We start from the raw sequence: 13,023 nt of genomic DNA, 5'->3' as shown, positions 1-13,023 counted from the left end.
GAAAAAGAGTGCTCAGTTTTTAGGAACTTACTGTACTTGTTCGTTCTGATCCTGAAGAACCTCTCAGAGTTATGGCACAGGTGAGCCCACGCTGCGTTTTTCTTGTCAGTTTCTTCATTTGAGAAGGTGGAATTTATACTGCATTTCTAATCAAAATGGAAATATTTTTTTTCAGTGCTCAAGTAAAAAACACCAGTGACCCCAACCACTGTTTTGTTTGAACCTTAACTGATGAAACTTTCATTCACATTTATTCTGACACTTATTTATTCTCTGCATCACTCTCAAGTGTATAGCAGAAGATTCCTTTGCTAAGTATTCCTCCTACCGGATTATTATTGATGATTACTTATACTATATTATTATTGATATATTTGACTTCATCCCATTCATTGTTGAGGCCATGAATAAATTACTTGCCCTCTGGCACAAGTTCCTTATTCACTTAGCATGAAACAGCATTTTTTATAATCATAGCTTTGACTCAGTGCTTTATTCGATTTTTATTTCCACTCTGTGCACAAACTGACTGTTGACATGTCCCATTATGACCTGATAAAATGTTTTCTAATTTGTCTCCTACAAATGTGTGCACTTTGTTTGAGAAGAAAAAGAACCTTCAACTAACCTTCAATCAATTCAAGTGCAGTTTTGCTTTTTTGTGTGTGTGTGTGTGTGTGTGTGTGTGTGTGTGTGTGTGTGTGTGTGTGTGTGTGTGTGTGTGTGTGTGTGTGTGTGTGTGTGTGTGTGTGTGTGTGTGTGTGTGTGTGTGTGTGTGTGTGTGTGTGTGTGTGTGTGTGATTCTGGGTTGGTCTTCACTTTACCATCTGCATTTATTTTCCCATTTAGCCAGACAAAATCGGCCACTCTCCTGTTGCCCCAACGTCAGATGGTGATAAGGTGGACCTGGAGGCATTCAGCGAGTTCACCAAGATCATTACTCCTGCCATCACCCGCGTTGTCGACTTTGCCAAAAAACTGCCCATGTTCTCTGAGGTGAGTGGATCTTGTCTATAGCCAAGCCTTGGATGAACCTGAGGAAACGAGAAGGGGAGGTGGAAGAGGAGTAAAATGTGGTCTTTTGGAGCAGAGGGCAAGATGTAGCAGTCTGTCAGAAAGGAAGACTGGAACAATGATCAGACCAGACAAGGTCCAGCTCCTCCTGTCAGTTTGGAAGTGTGTTTATTCAAGTCAGTCTAACAATGACACCATTCAATGTGGATTCAGAACATGACACACGTAAAGGTTTGGACCTGAGAATGGTGAAGAAGGGGATTTGTTTTCTATGAACAACACAGTAACTCAAACAGTTTTGATCTGATTTGGACGAAACAAGGTAGGATGATTGAGGGTCAGCAAACTAATTTAATTTTGAGAAAAATCTGTTAAAAGTCAAGATCATGACCCAGGGTAACATTTTTGCCCAATGCTGTATATGTTATTTCCAGTCAGGCTGGGATTTGAACCAAGGATCCTCTGGTCTCAAGCCCAATGCTTAACCACTAGACCGTCACTTCCCCTAGGGCCCTTGGGCAAGGTCCTTAATCCCCTAGTGTGCAGTGAGCACCTTGTATGGCAGCACCCTGACATCGGGGTGAATGTGATGAATTATTGTAAAGCGTTTGAGCGTCTGATGCAGATGGACTTATATATCAACTACCGTGCCCTTTGACCTTGGGTGAATTTTAACAGTGAGATTTGGATATCTGCCAATACTGACACTATTCCGATACCAGAGCTCTGTTTACTTAAATATTATTATCATTATTTTTGTATCCCCAGTTATACAGCTTCATGATGAAGTGGTATAGAGGATGTTTTTTGCAAAAAGAAGACCTGAAAGTTCAGCTACCATTTGGTGTAAGGTACATCCAAGATGCAAGATGTTTTGGTGAAAGAATTAAGTACTTTTATTTATTTTTTGGTGGTTTCTTGTGGCATTTTGGAAGTGTGGAAATTCGCTCCTTCCTTGAAACAATATATGTACTCGTACATAATTTTTGGGGCGCCCCTGTGGAAAAAAAATCAAATCAATCAAATCTTGATTGATGAGAAAAGGCAGGTCTTGAATAAAAAGCATAGATTTATAGTGAAAAGACAGTGCTTACTCCCTCTCTCTCTCCAAGAAATTAGCGCTTTAAGAATACTGAAACACATGCAGATGTAAAAGAATGAAATAAATCTGATGAATTGTATACATGTTTATATACATGTAAATGGGGCCATTGTTGGGTTGGTGGCTGTAGTTTCATCTCTTGACCACCAGATGGCACACCCGCCCCGAGTACATGTACCGTTTTGAGGATGGAGGACATTTCTGCGTTTCCAAAATGCCACAAGAAACCACCAAAAAATAAATAAAAGTGCTTAATGTATTCATATTTGGAGTTAGTCTGGGTAAATCGTCGCACCCTTCCTCCTGGCTCCTTTTGTCTTTCTGCCCATGGCTAAAAAATACTTGTGCTCTTTAATGTGGTGCGTTTTCAAATGTTTGATTAAGTTTGCTGTATTGTAGGTCACAATGGAGCTTCTGCCTCTCCGTACAATCGCTTTGCAAACATTGCACGTTGCTGTCTTGTGTGTTTCTAGTATAAAATATTTCCAACCAGCAGACATGTTGTGATGAAAAGTTGGTCAGTGACCATCAGTGCTCCTCAATGCTTGCCTGCTAGCTGGCTGCAAACTGTGGAAGGGATTTCTTGAATGAGGCATCTCATTGAGACACTCCACAGCTAGCCAGCAGAACAGCCAGCAGCACTTGTTGAGACCTTTCAGCAGAAAACACACACACATCTGTGGCTCCTGGATCGGAAAAATCCGCAGGTTGTATTGGAAATTTCTGATCTGTGGATTGCTTTGGTATCAGAACCCGATACCAATATTGGATCGGACCTGCACCATCCCTAGTTTATATGGCTAAAGCCGATGGTCACCCCACTCGATCTGGTCTGCTTGAGATTTCGTTCTGTCATCCAAAAGTGCCTGAGGGAGTTTTTCCCTGACCACTGCTCAAAGTGTGATTGATCATGGGGTGGGTAAGGTTTAAACCTTACTCATGTGTAGCGCCTTGGAGCGACCTATATTGTGATTTAACGCTGTATAAATCAATTTAATTCACAGAAATATGTTTTTGCTCCAGTAGGTTCTCTCAAAGCTGTTAAAATCACACTATTGTTTTTACGCTTCAAAACAGATTAAGTTAATTGAAAATAAAGTCGTTTCGATTATGAAATTAAAATATAAATGAATATTGGGATTATAGTGCTGTATAGATAATGAAAATTGATCATTAATTCTGCATATTTACATTGCATATTTTGTCAATGGTGATGCAAAAGGTTTAATGTGCATAAGCATTTTAATTTTTCAGAGGCTGAAGCCATGTCTGAATAATAGCTGTTATTCACGTTACATTTTATTTTATTATTTTATTAAAATTTATTTATTTAATTCCTATAAGTAATGCAGAAAACCCAACTTTCCTACATGTAACCACTTCATAGATCTGCGGTGACACAATTGCACACAAGAATGCAAAAAAATTAACTTAACGAAAAAGTAATCCATTGCTTTCTCAAAAGTGATGCAACAGCAATAAATGCGTTTTGCTCAGCTCGCAGCAGTAATGAAATGACACAAATTTTTATTGAAAGATTTAATTCAACTCATCAGAGTGTGCAAATCTAATCAATTGGATCTCAACTAAGATTCCAATATCCATGCAAATCAGTGTTTATTAGCTGTAATTTATGTTCAACAGTGGAGAAAAATGTATCAGCTTTGTCCAATCTATTTTTAATCTAATGCACTTCTGTCTTGATTGTCTGTGCTCATGTGGAATTTTTCTGTTGGCTGAATGGCTGAGCAGAACCACACAGTATAGTGATACAGATGAATGTAGTAACTACCGTAAACCCAAAATAAACATCCAACTTTGTTTTACAGTCCACTTTGGGAACAGCACCATTCCCAACGACAACTCATCAGCTCAGTTACCTGCTCGTTAGATAAGATGCCTGCCAGTATGGAGACTTGGGCAATTTAGGGCTAATAATGAAGTGTAAAAAAAATCAGTAATGATGTTATGTCAAACAGCTGATATCAACAGGTGATTATAATCATGATTTGGTACAAAAGCAATATCCATGAAACGCTGCGTCTTTAAGGAGCAAAGATGGACAGAGCATCTCTAGTGTATCAACAAATACGTGAGAAAATTAGTGAAATGTTGAAATGCAGTGTTCCCCAAAGAATAATAGGAAGGGATTTGCACATTTCTCTCTCTACAGTGCATAATATCATTACACTATTCAAGGCATCTGGAGGAATTTCAATGCTTACAGGACAAGGGCACAAGCCTAAATTGAACACCTTCGATCTCCAATTCCTCAGACAAAACTGCATAAAGAACTGTAATTCATCAATAGCTGATATAACCACATGGGCAAGGGATTATTCTGGGAAACCTTTGTTAAGCATGACAGTTTGGAGTTACATTTATAAATTCCTCTCAAAACTTTATTGTCCCAAAAAGATGCCTTATGATAACCTTTTCCAGAAGTGCTGTCATTGTCTCTGGCCTCTGAAGCTTTTGGGCTGGACCATCACACAGTGGAAACATGTTTTTGGTGAGACAAAGCAATATTTCAGATCTTTTTTGGAAGAAATGCCAGGGTCTGTCATGGTATGGGGTTGTGTCTGAGATGCAACTTTAATGCAGAAACATGTACATTGAGATTTTAAAGCAACATGAGCTGCCTTTAAGACATTTTGTCCAGGGACGTCCATACATTTTTCCACAAGACAATGCAAATCTACATTCTGCACATTTTACAAAGGCGTGGCTGCAGATGCGGAGGATGTGGTTGGTTACTGGACTGGCCTGCCTGTCTGCAGTCCTGACCTGTCCCCAATAAAGACTGTGTGGAGAATTTTTCAATGAAAACAACAACGACCCCATACTGTTGCACACATTAAGATGTGTTTCCACGAAGAATGGGACAAAATAACACCTGAAATGCTTCATTGCTTGTCTCCTCAATGCCAAAATGTTTGAAGGGATGTGAGAAGGAATGGCCACATTACAAAGTGGGAAATGTTTTTGCAGCCTAACCTTTTTTGGAATGTCTTGCAGGCCTTAAATGCAGGATTGGTTGTATATTATTATGCATTTTCCATACCATCCCAAGTTTTCTGATTTGGGGTTGCAAGTCTTTAAAAATATTACTTTTTAAGCTTTCTGGCTTTAGACATCAGTATTGATTTATGTAGCTATGGATAAGTCCACACTTTGTACTTGTAAATGCACCTCCATTAAATATGTAAAATCTTTTTTTTTTATTTTTCACTAGTTGCCTTGTGAAGATCAAATCATCCTGTTGAAGGGTTGCTGCATGGAGATCATGTCACTGCGAGCTGCTATGCGCTATGACCCAGAGAGCGAGACGCTAACGCTGAGTGGGGAGATGGCAGTGAAGCGAGAGCAACTGAAGAATGGCGGGTTGGGCGTGGTGTCGGATGCCATCTTTGATCTGGGAAAAAGCCTGGCACAGTTCAACCTGGATGACACGGAGGTGGCACTGTTGCAAGCTGTGCTGCTCATGAGCTCAGGTTGTTATTCACTTAGGAACTGTCAATTTAGTTGTTCTGAAACTTTTAATTTAGTGCAGGACTCTGTCTGTCTGAGCTGCACTTTTATATTACATACATGTTAGTTACGAGTTTAAATGAGGTGTGGCCCTGTTCCAGATTACACAGTATAGCCATTTTGCAATGTTATTTAGTGCCTGCCTATATTCCTCATTGTTACCGCAACTACTCGCAGTACATTCTTCAGCAAGCTATTGCAAAATAATGTCTAATTACAGCCTGAAAGTAAAAATACCCTTTGAATGTCCAGCATTGTAGTGGAAAAATATAAAACAAATATTTCAGTGTGGTTTTAAAAGATTTTCTGCTTGTAGAATCAAGGGTTGGGCAACATCTACTTTATTGGAAAATCATGTTGTCTACTATAAAACATTGCGAGGTGGAGGTTGTATTTTGTACATTTTACATTCTTTAAAATGTCAATTCATAAATTAACAAAATGAGTTAAGATTTATTTCTGTTACTGTTACCAATTTACTTATTTACTGTGACAGGTTGAGTAACACTGAAAATCAGCTGATTTTCTCAAGCGGATCTCAACTGGCTGCATTCTGAGGTTCATAGAAGCAACATCTCTTCGCCATTTGGCAAAAGTCAGGAAATGTCCCGGGTGCATCTCTCACAAGAGCCTGGTGTAGCCAGGCAAACTATTCTTGATACCTCAGATTAATTTTTTTCTGTTACTCTCCAAGAAACACTGAGTAGCGCAGGGCCGCCACACTTTCTTGCCCACTTGGCCAGAATGCACTTAGTCTCCCCGAATCATTTCAGCTCACAATGTCCCAGCATACCCCTGGCAGATCTCGGTGTAACTCCAGGCAGTTGAACTCTTCTTGCTATCTCACATTAGTTTTTCTTTGATAAAGTGATTTGGTACGATATTCATGCTCCATAAAAATGCTTTTGAGCCCCTACTGTATTCGTAATGAGACGTATGGTTATGTTCTCCACTCAGATTGCAATAGCCAATCACAGATTAGCCTTTCTGTCCATCATTTACCTGTATTTTGGCATGCTTGGTGCCAGAAAGTTATGTTGGATCCAAAGGGATCCAAAAAGGCTAGGACCAAAAGTTATATTGGATCGGTTCCCACTGACCAGTAGCGTTAGAGCTTACTGCCAACAGCTAGCCAATCAAAGCGCGGCATACAATTATTCATGAGATGACATCACTAATGACGTAGCAGAGGTCAGGAACTTGCTGACAGATGCTGGTTGAAAAAATGACAACAAACATGTCAACAACAGCAGAAAATCATCTGCCAGTGAGGTTTGCTGAGTTCACAGAGGAGGAACTGGTGGAAATATTGAACTCCAAGGATGCCAAAAACACTAAGAAGCTAGACAAGCACGCTACTGACATTTTAGAAGCATTCATATGCTGTTCACAAGAAAATCTAATTTACTTGACTCTTTGTTGTTTGCTTAATTTGGGAGGGGGGTGGAGAACATAACAATTGATGGATGGTAAGGAGTCCAACATAGAGAAATATTTCTCTATGTTGGACTCCTTACCATCCATTATTGGTATAATGTCCTGATAGTAGTTGTACACCATAATCAAACATGTAGCTTTGTCAGTAATTTTCTTTCTCTCTACCTATTCCTCTTGTTGTTTTCCCCTTTGCTTTTTCATCCTGCATGTCTCCTTGCTCTCCTTACATTTTCTCCTCTGAACTGTTCTTTCTGCCATCTTCTCCTTCCTCTAATCCAAAATTTCACATCTTCTACTTTCCACAGACCGCTCTGGCCTCACATGCATGGAAAAGATTGAGAAATGTCAGGAGACCTACTTGCTGGCGTTCGAGCACTACATCAACTACCGCAAGCACAACATTCCCCACTTCTGGCCCAAGCTCCTGATGAAGGTGACGGACCTGCGGATGATCGGAGCATGCCACGCCAGCCGCTTCCTTCACATGAAAGTGGAGTGTCCCAACGAACTCTTCCCACCGCTCTTCCTGGAAGTCTTTGAGGACCAGGAAGTGTGAAAGACAGCCGCCACCTGAAGGGAAGAAGAAGTTGGAGCAAACAGGAAGCTGGTTGAATTTCGCCGGTTTTATCGGGGAAGGATGGAGGGGGGAGTCCTCTCATCAGGAAGTGGTTTCTCCAACGCTGCATTTATATGGTTTAAAAACTGGAAACAATAACAGCAGCAGCACACCAGCAACAGGAGAGTCAAGCAAACAGAGGATTTAGCTTTTTTGAGCAGTCTTTTCTCCACCTCGTTCTCCTCCCATTTATTCCTTACCCCTGATTTACAGTCCGTGTGGGGGGCCCTTCTGTCTGAGCACGATGTCTTATCTTGTCAGAGTTTTGCCAAGACACGTACACAGATATTCAAATGCACACAAACACACAGCCACAGCCTGTTTAACCTCAGTTACTCAGAGCAGCGCTCTCTTCAGGGTGCTGTTTGTCTTCTGGTTCTTTCTAGTTGTCAAAGATCACACCGATATACACCTGTTTTTGAAGCCCGTCAGTATTATTTCTAAATAAGTGCTACTGCAGAAATTCAGAAAACATGGACCACAGTGACGTTTACTGTATCACTCGCAGTCATACGGGCACAAGCAGCCAGCTAACACTGCACAGTAAAATTTTTACTCTGTTGTCTGACGGGTGTAGAAGGGCAAAGCCGTCAGACCAACGCAATTCCTCAAGTCAAACTGAGCCGTTACAGAGCTTCTTAGATCCCAGTTCAACCGGTGCTATATTTATAAGGCTACTCCAGTTTTATGAAATTGTGTTGTCTAGCTGTTTAAATTGTGCAGACCATGCCTCCATATCTACCTTCATTTTTGTCATCGGACCGTCTCCTGTGACATACGTACACTCGCATGCGCACACAAGTATACACACACACACACAAGCAGACTTGCCTTGTCATTGCTCATGCTGCTGCGTCTTTACCCTCACATGAATGACAATAAGCATCTTCACTCTCTCAGAAGTCACACCATCGAAAGAAAGAACGCGATGAGAAAGGGAGAAATGCCACGTGGGAGGGTAGAGGCGAGCGAAGGGAATGGAAAGGAAGGAATGAGCAGAAAGAGAGGGTGAAAATAGCTTGTGGTGTCTGTAGATTCAGAGCAGGGGTTGTTAGTAAATCTGTGCCGCGGCCCCCCGCGCCCAGCACCTTAGGAGGGTTTGAATAACAGCAACTACCAACAAGGAAACAGAGCTCGTCTTACATACTCCCCCCCGACACACACACACACCGTTCTCTTACACATCAACATGAAAATACACAGCATAACCTCAGAGTAACATGAATGCCTCATTTTGCTGTGCGCGCTGTGCGCACAATGTCGCTACATAGAAGCCCGAACCTGCAGTGTTTGTACCGAGTCCTCTCCAGGTGGACTCTGTTCCGTGTGGCCCTTCCAGGCTTCCATACACATTTGCCTTTTACAGTGTGTATCACTGAGAGCAGGCAAATGCCAAGAAGGCTACCATTTACCTCAAAGCGGACACATCCCCCATCTGGGGGGGCGGTAATTCTGCCCCTGTGGTGTCAGGCACTACCTCACCTCTCAGACACAGGGCAGCTGCGCACAGCCTGCTCACAGACACACACCGTTGAAGTTGGCACACAGTCGTAGTTGAAGACAAAGCATTCATAGCATATGTACACAGACACCAAATGAAATACCACTGAAGACAGGAGGGCCAGCCATCCCCCATGATATTAAGGTTTTTGCTGACTCCAGGGGATGGTACCTATTACATTCTGTTTTTGTTACGCGGGACCACGTGTCATCTGTTGAAATTTGCAAACATTTGTGTAAAAATGGAAGCAACCTTGGACAATGCAGATGCACAGCCCAACTGACATCTCTCAAAGCCAGAAGGTCAAGGATATGGAGTGAATGGAAACATCCTGGTGGCCAAGCCCATTGGATTAGCATGCATAGAAGGTGGCGCGTTCCACTATCGGCTCAAGATGGCTGCCGATGGATATTGATAATGTTATAAGGGACATAGTGTACATGCACGATGGCTTATTGTGGAGTGTTCCCAACTGAAGCCAAGCCTCTCCAGAGGTAACTCTTCAGTCTCCTTCAGTCTCTTGTCCATTACCAGTGCTCACCACTATGACAGTAACATGCAAAAATATCCATGCCAGATGTGTCTGTGTACTTGTCTTGCAACAACAGGAGGATATCGATGAAAAAATAAAGCCCGCCCTGTTCATTCCAGTTCTGGGGCCAAGCTAAATGAATCAAAATCTGCTTTCTGTTAAACACCAAGCAGTAATTCAGTCGTCAGCACTTCTACAGGATACACTTTCTGCACCCGTCAGATGTACCCAAGATGAACGTGTGGCAGGGATCAGGAGTAATCACTGCAGATGGTAAAAGCCTCATTGTGTGATGCTGGGAGGTGGCTGGAACAGGAAAACTACCTTCAAAGGATCGGTCCATTTGATCTACATTGGTTTCAGAAGAACTCACTCCACACGCGTCTCAGCTTCCTCCATCCCTCGTTCTCAAGCCAGCAGCAAAGCCCTTCCTGCAGCCCGCTGAGACTGAATATCATTTGGTAGTATCAGCCCCTATGCAGCGAGGCTGCAGAGTTTTTGCACGATTGCAGTGGTTCTTCCTTCAGCCCTTGCCTATTAAATTTTAAACCAACACTCATTTTAGGTTTCTTATTAGTCGTCTCCACCGCCGCCCCTCACCTGCTAACGTACATCCCAAACCACTCTATGTAACAGAGGCTGGCAGTCATCGTCTGCTCAGTCCCAAACCTGTTCCAGCATCAGTATTAGATTATTATCACCCTCCTATCCAACAAGTCTGCCAATCAACTCCACTGGTGAAGTGACAGCCATGGGTAAGGAGGGGGGGGGGGGGGGGGGGGGCGCTGCGTAGCACTTATTATAGCTGTCAAAATAATCCCCATGATGTTTGAAATTTGGAGCAGCCTCCTTCCCGTTGTCATCCTGTCTGTCCACCCACTCACCACTGCGTGGGTACTTCACAGTTTGGACCAGGATCATCGACATCAAACAGGATCCAGGCCTCTCCCTTGTGAGACAAGGCTGGCCAGAGCTACCCCTTTAAAGCAGCACCACCGACTGAATGTGAACGGGAGAGCAACAGAGACTGACAGAGTGAACGCAAGAAGAAACTGACAAGGGCCTCGGCCGTCACTGCCATTATTGACACGGGTCAGAAGAGGAGATGTGGCCGGTTGTAGAGACCAATAAAAAACACTTGGACGAAGGGGTAATGTGAATACCTATGATTTCCCCTTTGTTCCCCGCAGCCCCACATGAGTCCTTTTCTGCCCCTTTTGCCAGCTGACAACCCTAAATGTCCTCTTTTCAGCTCCTTCAAAAAGGATCGCCTCCAGTGTTACGGTGAGGATCCCAACAGGTCTCGCATTCCAGAGATGCAGATTTTCAATTCCAACCCATCTTTGTAATAGAACTGAAAAAGGGAAGAAAGAAAAACTGTTGACGTCTTTTGTTCTCGTGAGCTAACTGAGTGTGTGCGTGGCAGTCGGGGTTAAAATGCTGCTTTACCTTCTGAGTCTGACTTAGATTAAGAGAGGAAAAAAATACAAGATATAAAAATTTATTATAAATCCATAAAACAAAGTGAAAAACAGATGACTTTAAGAAAAAAAGACTCCTGAAAAACATTTTTTGGAGTATGGGCTTTTTATTATTGTTTTCTTATTTTTTTTGTTTTTTGATGCTTAAACTGTTTGTCTAGAGAGAGAAAAAAGGGTTATTGTCACTTTTTTTGACCATGCGTGCAGTGTAAAATAGAAAATGTTTCACTTCTTTTTCACATCTGTTGTTTGTGTTGGGAAGTCAACTGATCTGTTTATATGTCTGTTCAAATTGTCCGTCCTCTTTCATCATGAGACATTTGCAACCAACTATATATATATATATATATATATATATATATATATATATATATATATATATATATATATATATCCATTTCTAAGAAATACATGTTGGAAAAAGATATACACGAAAATTAACACAACACAAACTGAAAAAAAAAAGAATCGTCATACCTCACACAACAGAAGTTAGGAGGAGTCATATTTTGCAAGAACATGTCAAAGCAAATTGATTGCATATGTTAAGGTAATATGTGGTTATGTGTACACGTCAGTTAAGTTACAAAAGGACTTTTCCTTCAGGTTTTGGTGCACGCTCTCTACATTTGATTTTTGGTTCACAGAGATACAACACAAAGAGAAAAAAGGTCGAGATCTGCTAACTTGTGAACGGCCAATTTTGAAATGTGAATGGCCCAAAGTTTGAGGAATGGTGACTTTTGTAAACACTGAGTGTTTTTACGGTGTTGAATGTAGCTGACAGGAGGGGGGCTGGACCTGAACCCGCCACCCACACCCTAACCACACACCAGCAGAAAGGATAGTGTCACATAGATGTTGTTAACAACCAACAACTTGAGACTATATTGCCCATCTGCAAGGTGTAATACGACCTTATGTATTTTTGTATATTTTCAGTTTAGATTTTCATTTTGGCCATATCCAGTGATGTAAATACAGAAAAAGTTTAACATATAGAATACACAGATATTGCAGAAAAGTAATCTTCTCCATCCCACTGATTGTCATATAAGCGGAGGAAAAAAGCAAAGTAGCATGTCGTGTTGAATGCATTTGTGTGCACTCACACACGTATGTTAGTCTATTTCGGAAGTGCCCTGTGACATTATTCATAACCCCTGTGCCTCATCTTGTTTGCAAAGAGACAGATCCTCACCCCTGTGCAACACACTACATATGAATGCCTACAGTCCCTGCTTGTGTTCAGCTGTGGAGTCAGGTGCACATGTTCTAGGCTAGTGATGCGGCTGTTTTGCCAGGAAACAGTGAGGAAACCTCTGGACAGCATTCCAACAAGGCTAAAAGGGGAAATATTGGGGTGGGAGCATCATAAAAACAGCATAGTCTGGTTATTGTTTGGTGTCATCAACTCACCTGGTTGCTGCAGAGCCGCATCACAGCTGGGAAAGTCATCGTGTCCAACACCCCCCCCAAAGCCATCCTAAAAATCTCATAGGCTCAGTTTTAGCTACAGCAGGTCCATAAGTAATTGGACAGTGCCACAGTTTTTAGAATTTTGCTTCTGTGTAATGGTAGCCAACAGGTGGACTTAGCCTTGCTAGAGCGTCCAAGGTTGTGGGTTTGCATCCAGTGAGGGACAGATATAATGCAGATTTTTAAGATTGTCCTTTTCTATGCCACACCACCATGAAACTCTATAATTTGTGATACAACATATAAACGTAACCAATAACTTCATCAGAGTTGTCATGGGTGTCTTGGTGGCTTCCCTTTGCATGGCCACTTTTTGAAAACTGGCTACTA

At 41.8% G+C, this 13,023-nt stretch overlaps 1 protein-coding gene across 4 annotated transcripts in view; it reads left to right on the top strand.

Annotated features, from left to right (window-relative positions):
• LOC117530280 (thyroid hormone receptor alpha-B) overlaps positions 1–11,278 on the top strand; it is a 353,233-nt gene extending 341,955 nt beyond the window's left edge. For 3 of the 4 annotated variants that reach the window (XM_034193169.1, XM_034193167.1, XM_034193168.1), the window contains 3 exons: positions 850–996; positions 5,352–5,610; positions 7,390–11,278. In XM_034193169.1, coding sequence (XP_034049060.1) covers positions 850–996; positions 5,352–5,610; positions 7,390–7,640 — 657 coding nt within the window. In that variant the 3' untranslated portion in view covers positions 7,641–11,278. The remainder of the gene's footprint in view (positions 1–849; positions 997–5,351; positions 5,611–7,389) is intronic. The other variant, XR_004566288.1, reaches the window with a different exon arrangement.
• Positions 11,279–13,023: the final 1,745 nt, after the last annotated feature.

The sequence above is a fragment of the Thalassophryne amazonica genome, chromosome 18, assembly GCF_902500255.1.
Source record: "Thalassophryne amazonica chromosome 18, fThaAma1.1, whole genome shotgun sequence".
Taxonomy (NCBI): domain Eukaryota; kingdom Metazoa; phylum Chordata; class Actinopteri; order Batrachoidiformes; family Batrachoididae; genus Thalassophryne; species Thalassophryne amazonica.
The sequence above is the reverse complement of the archived record's forward strand: the minus strand, read 5'-3'. Positions and strand labels throughout refer to the sequence as shown.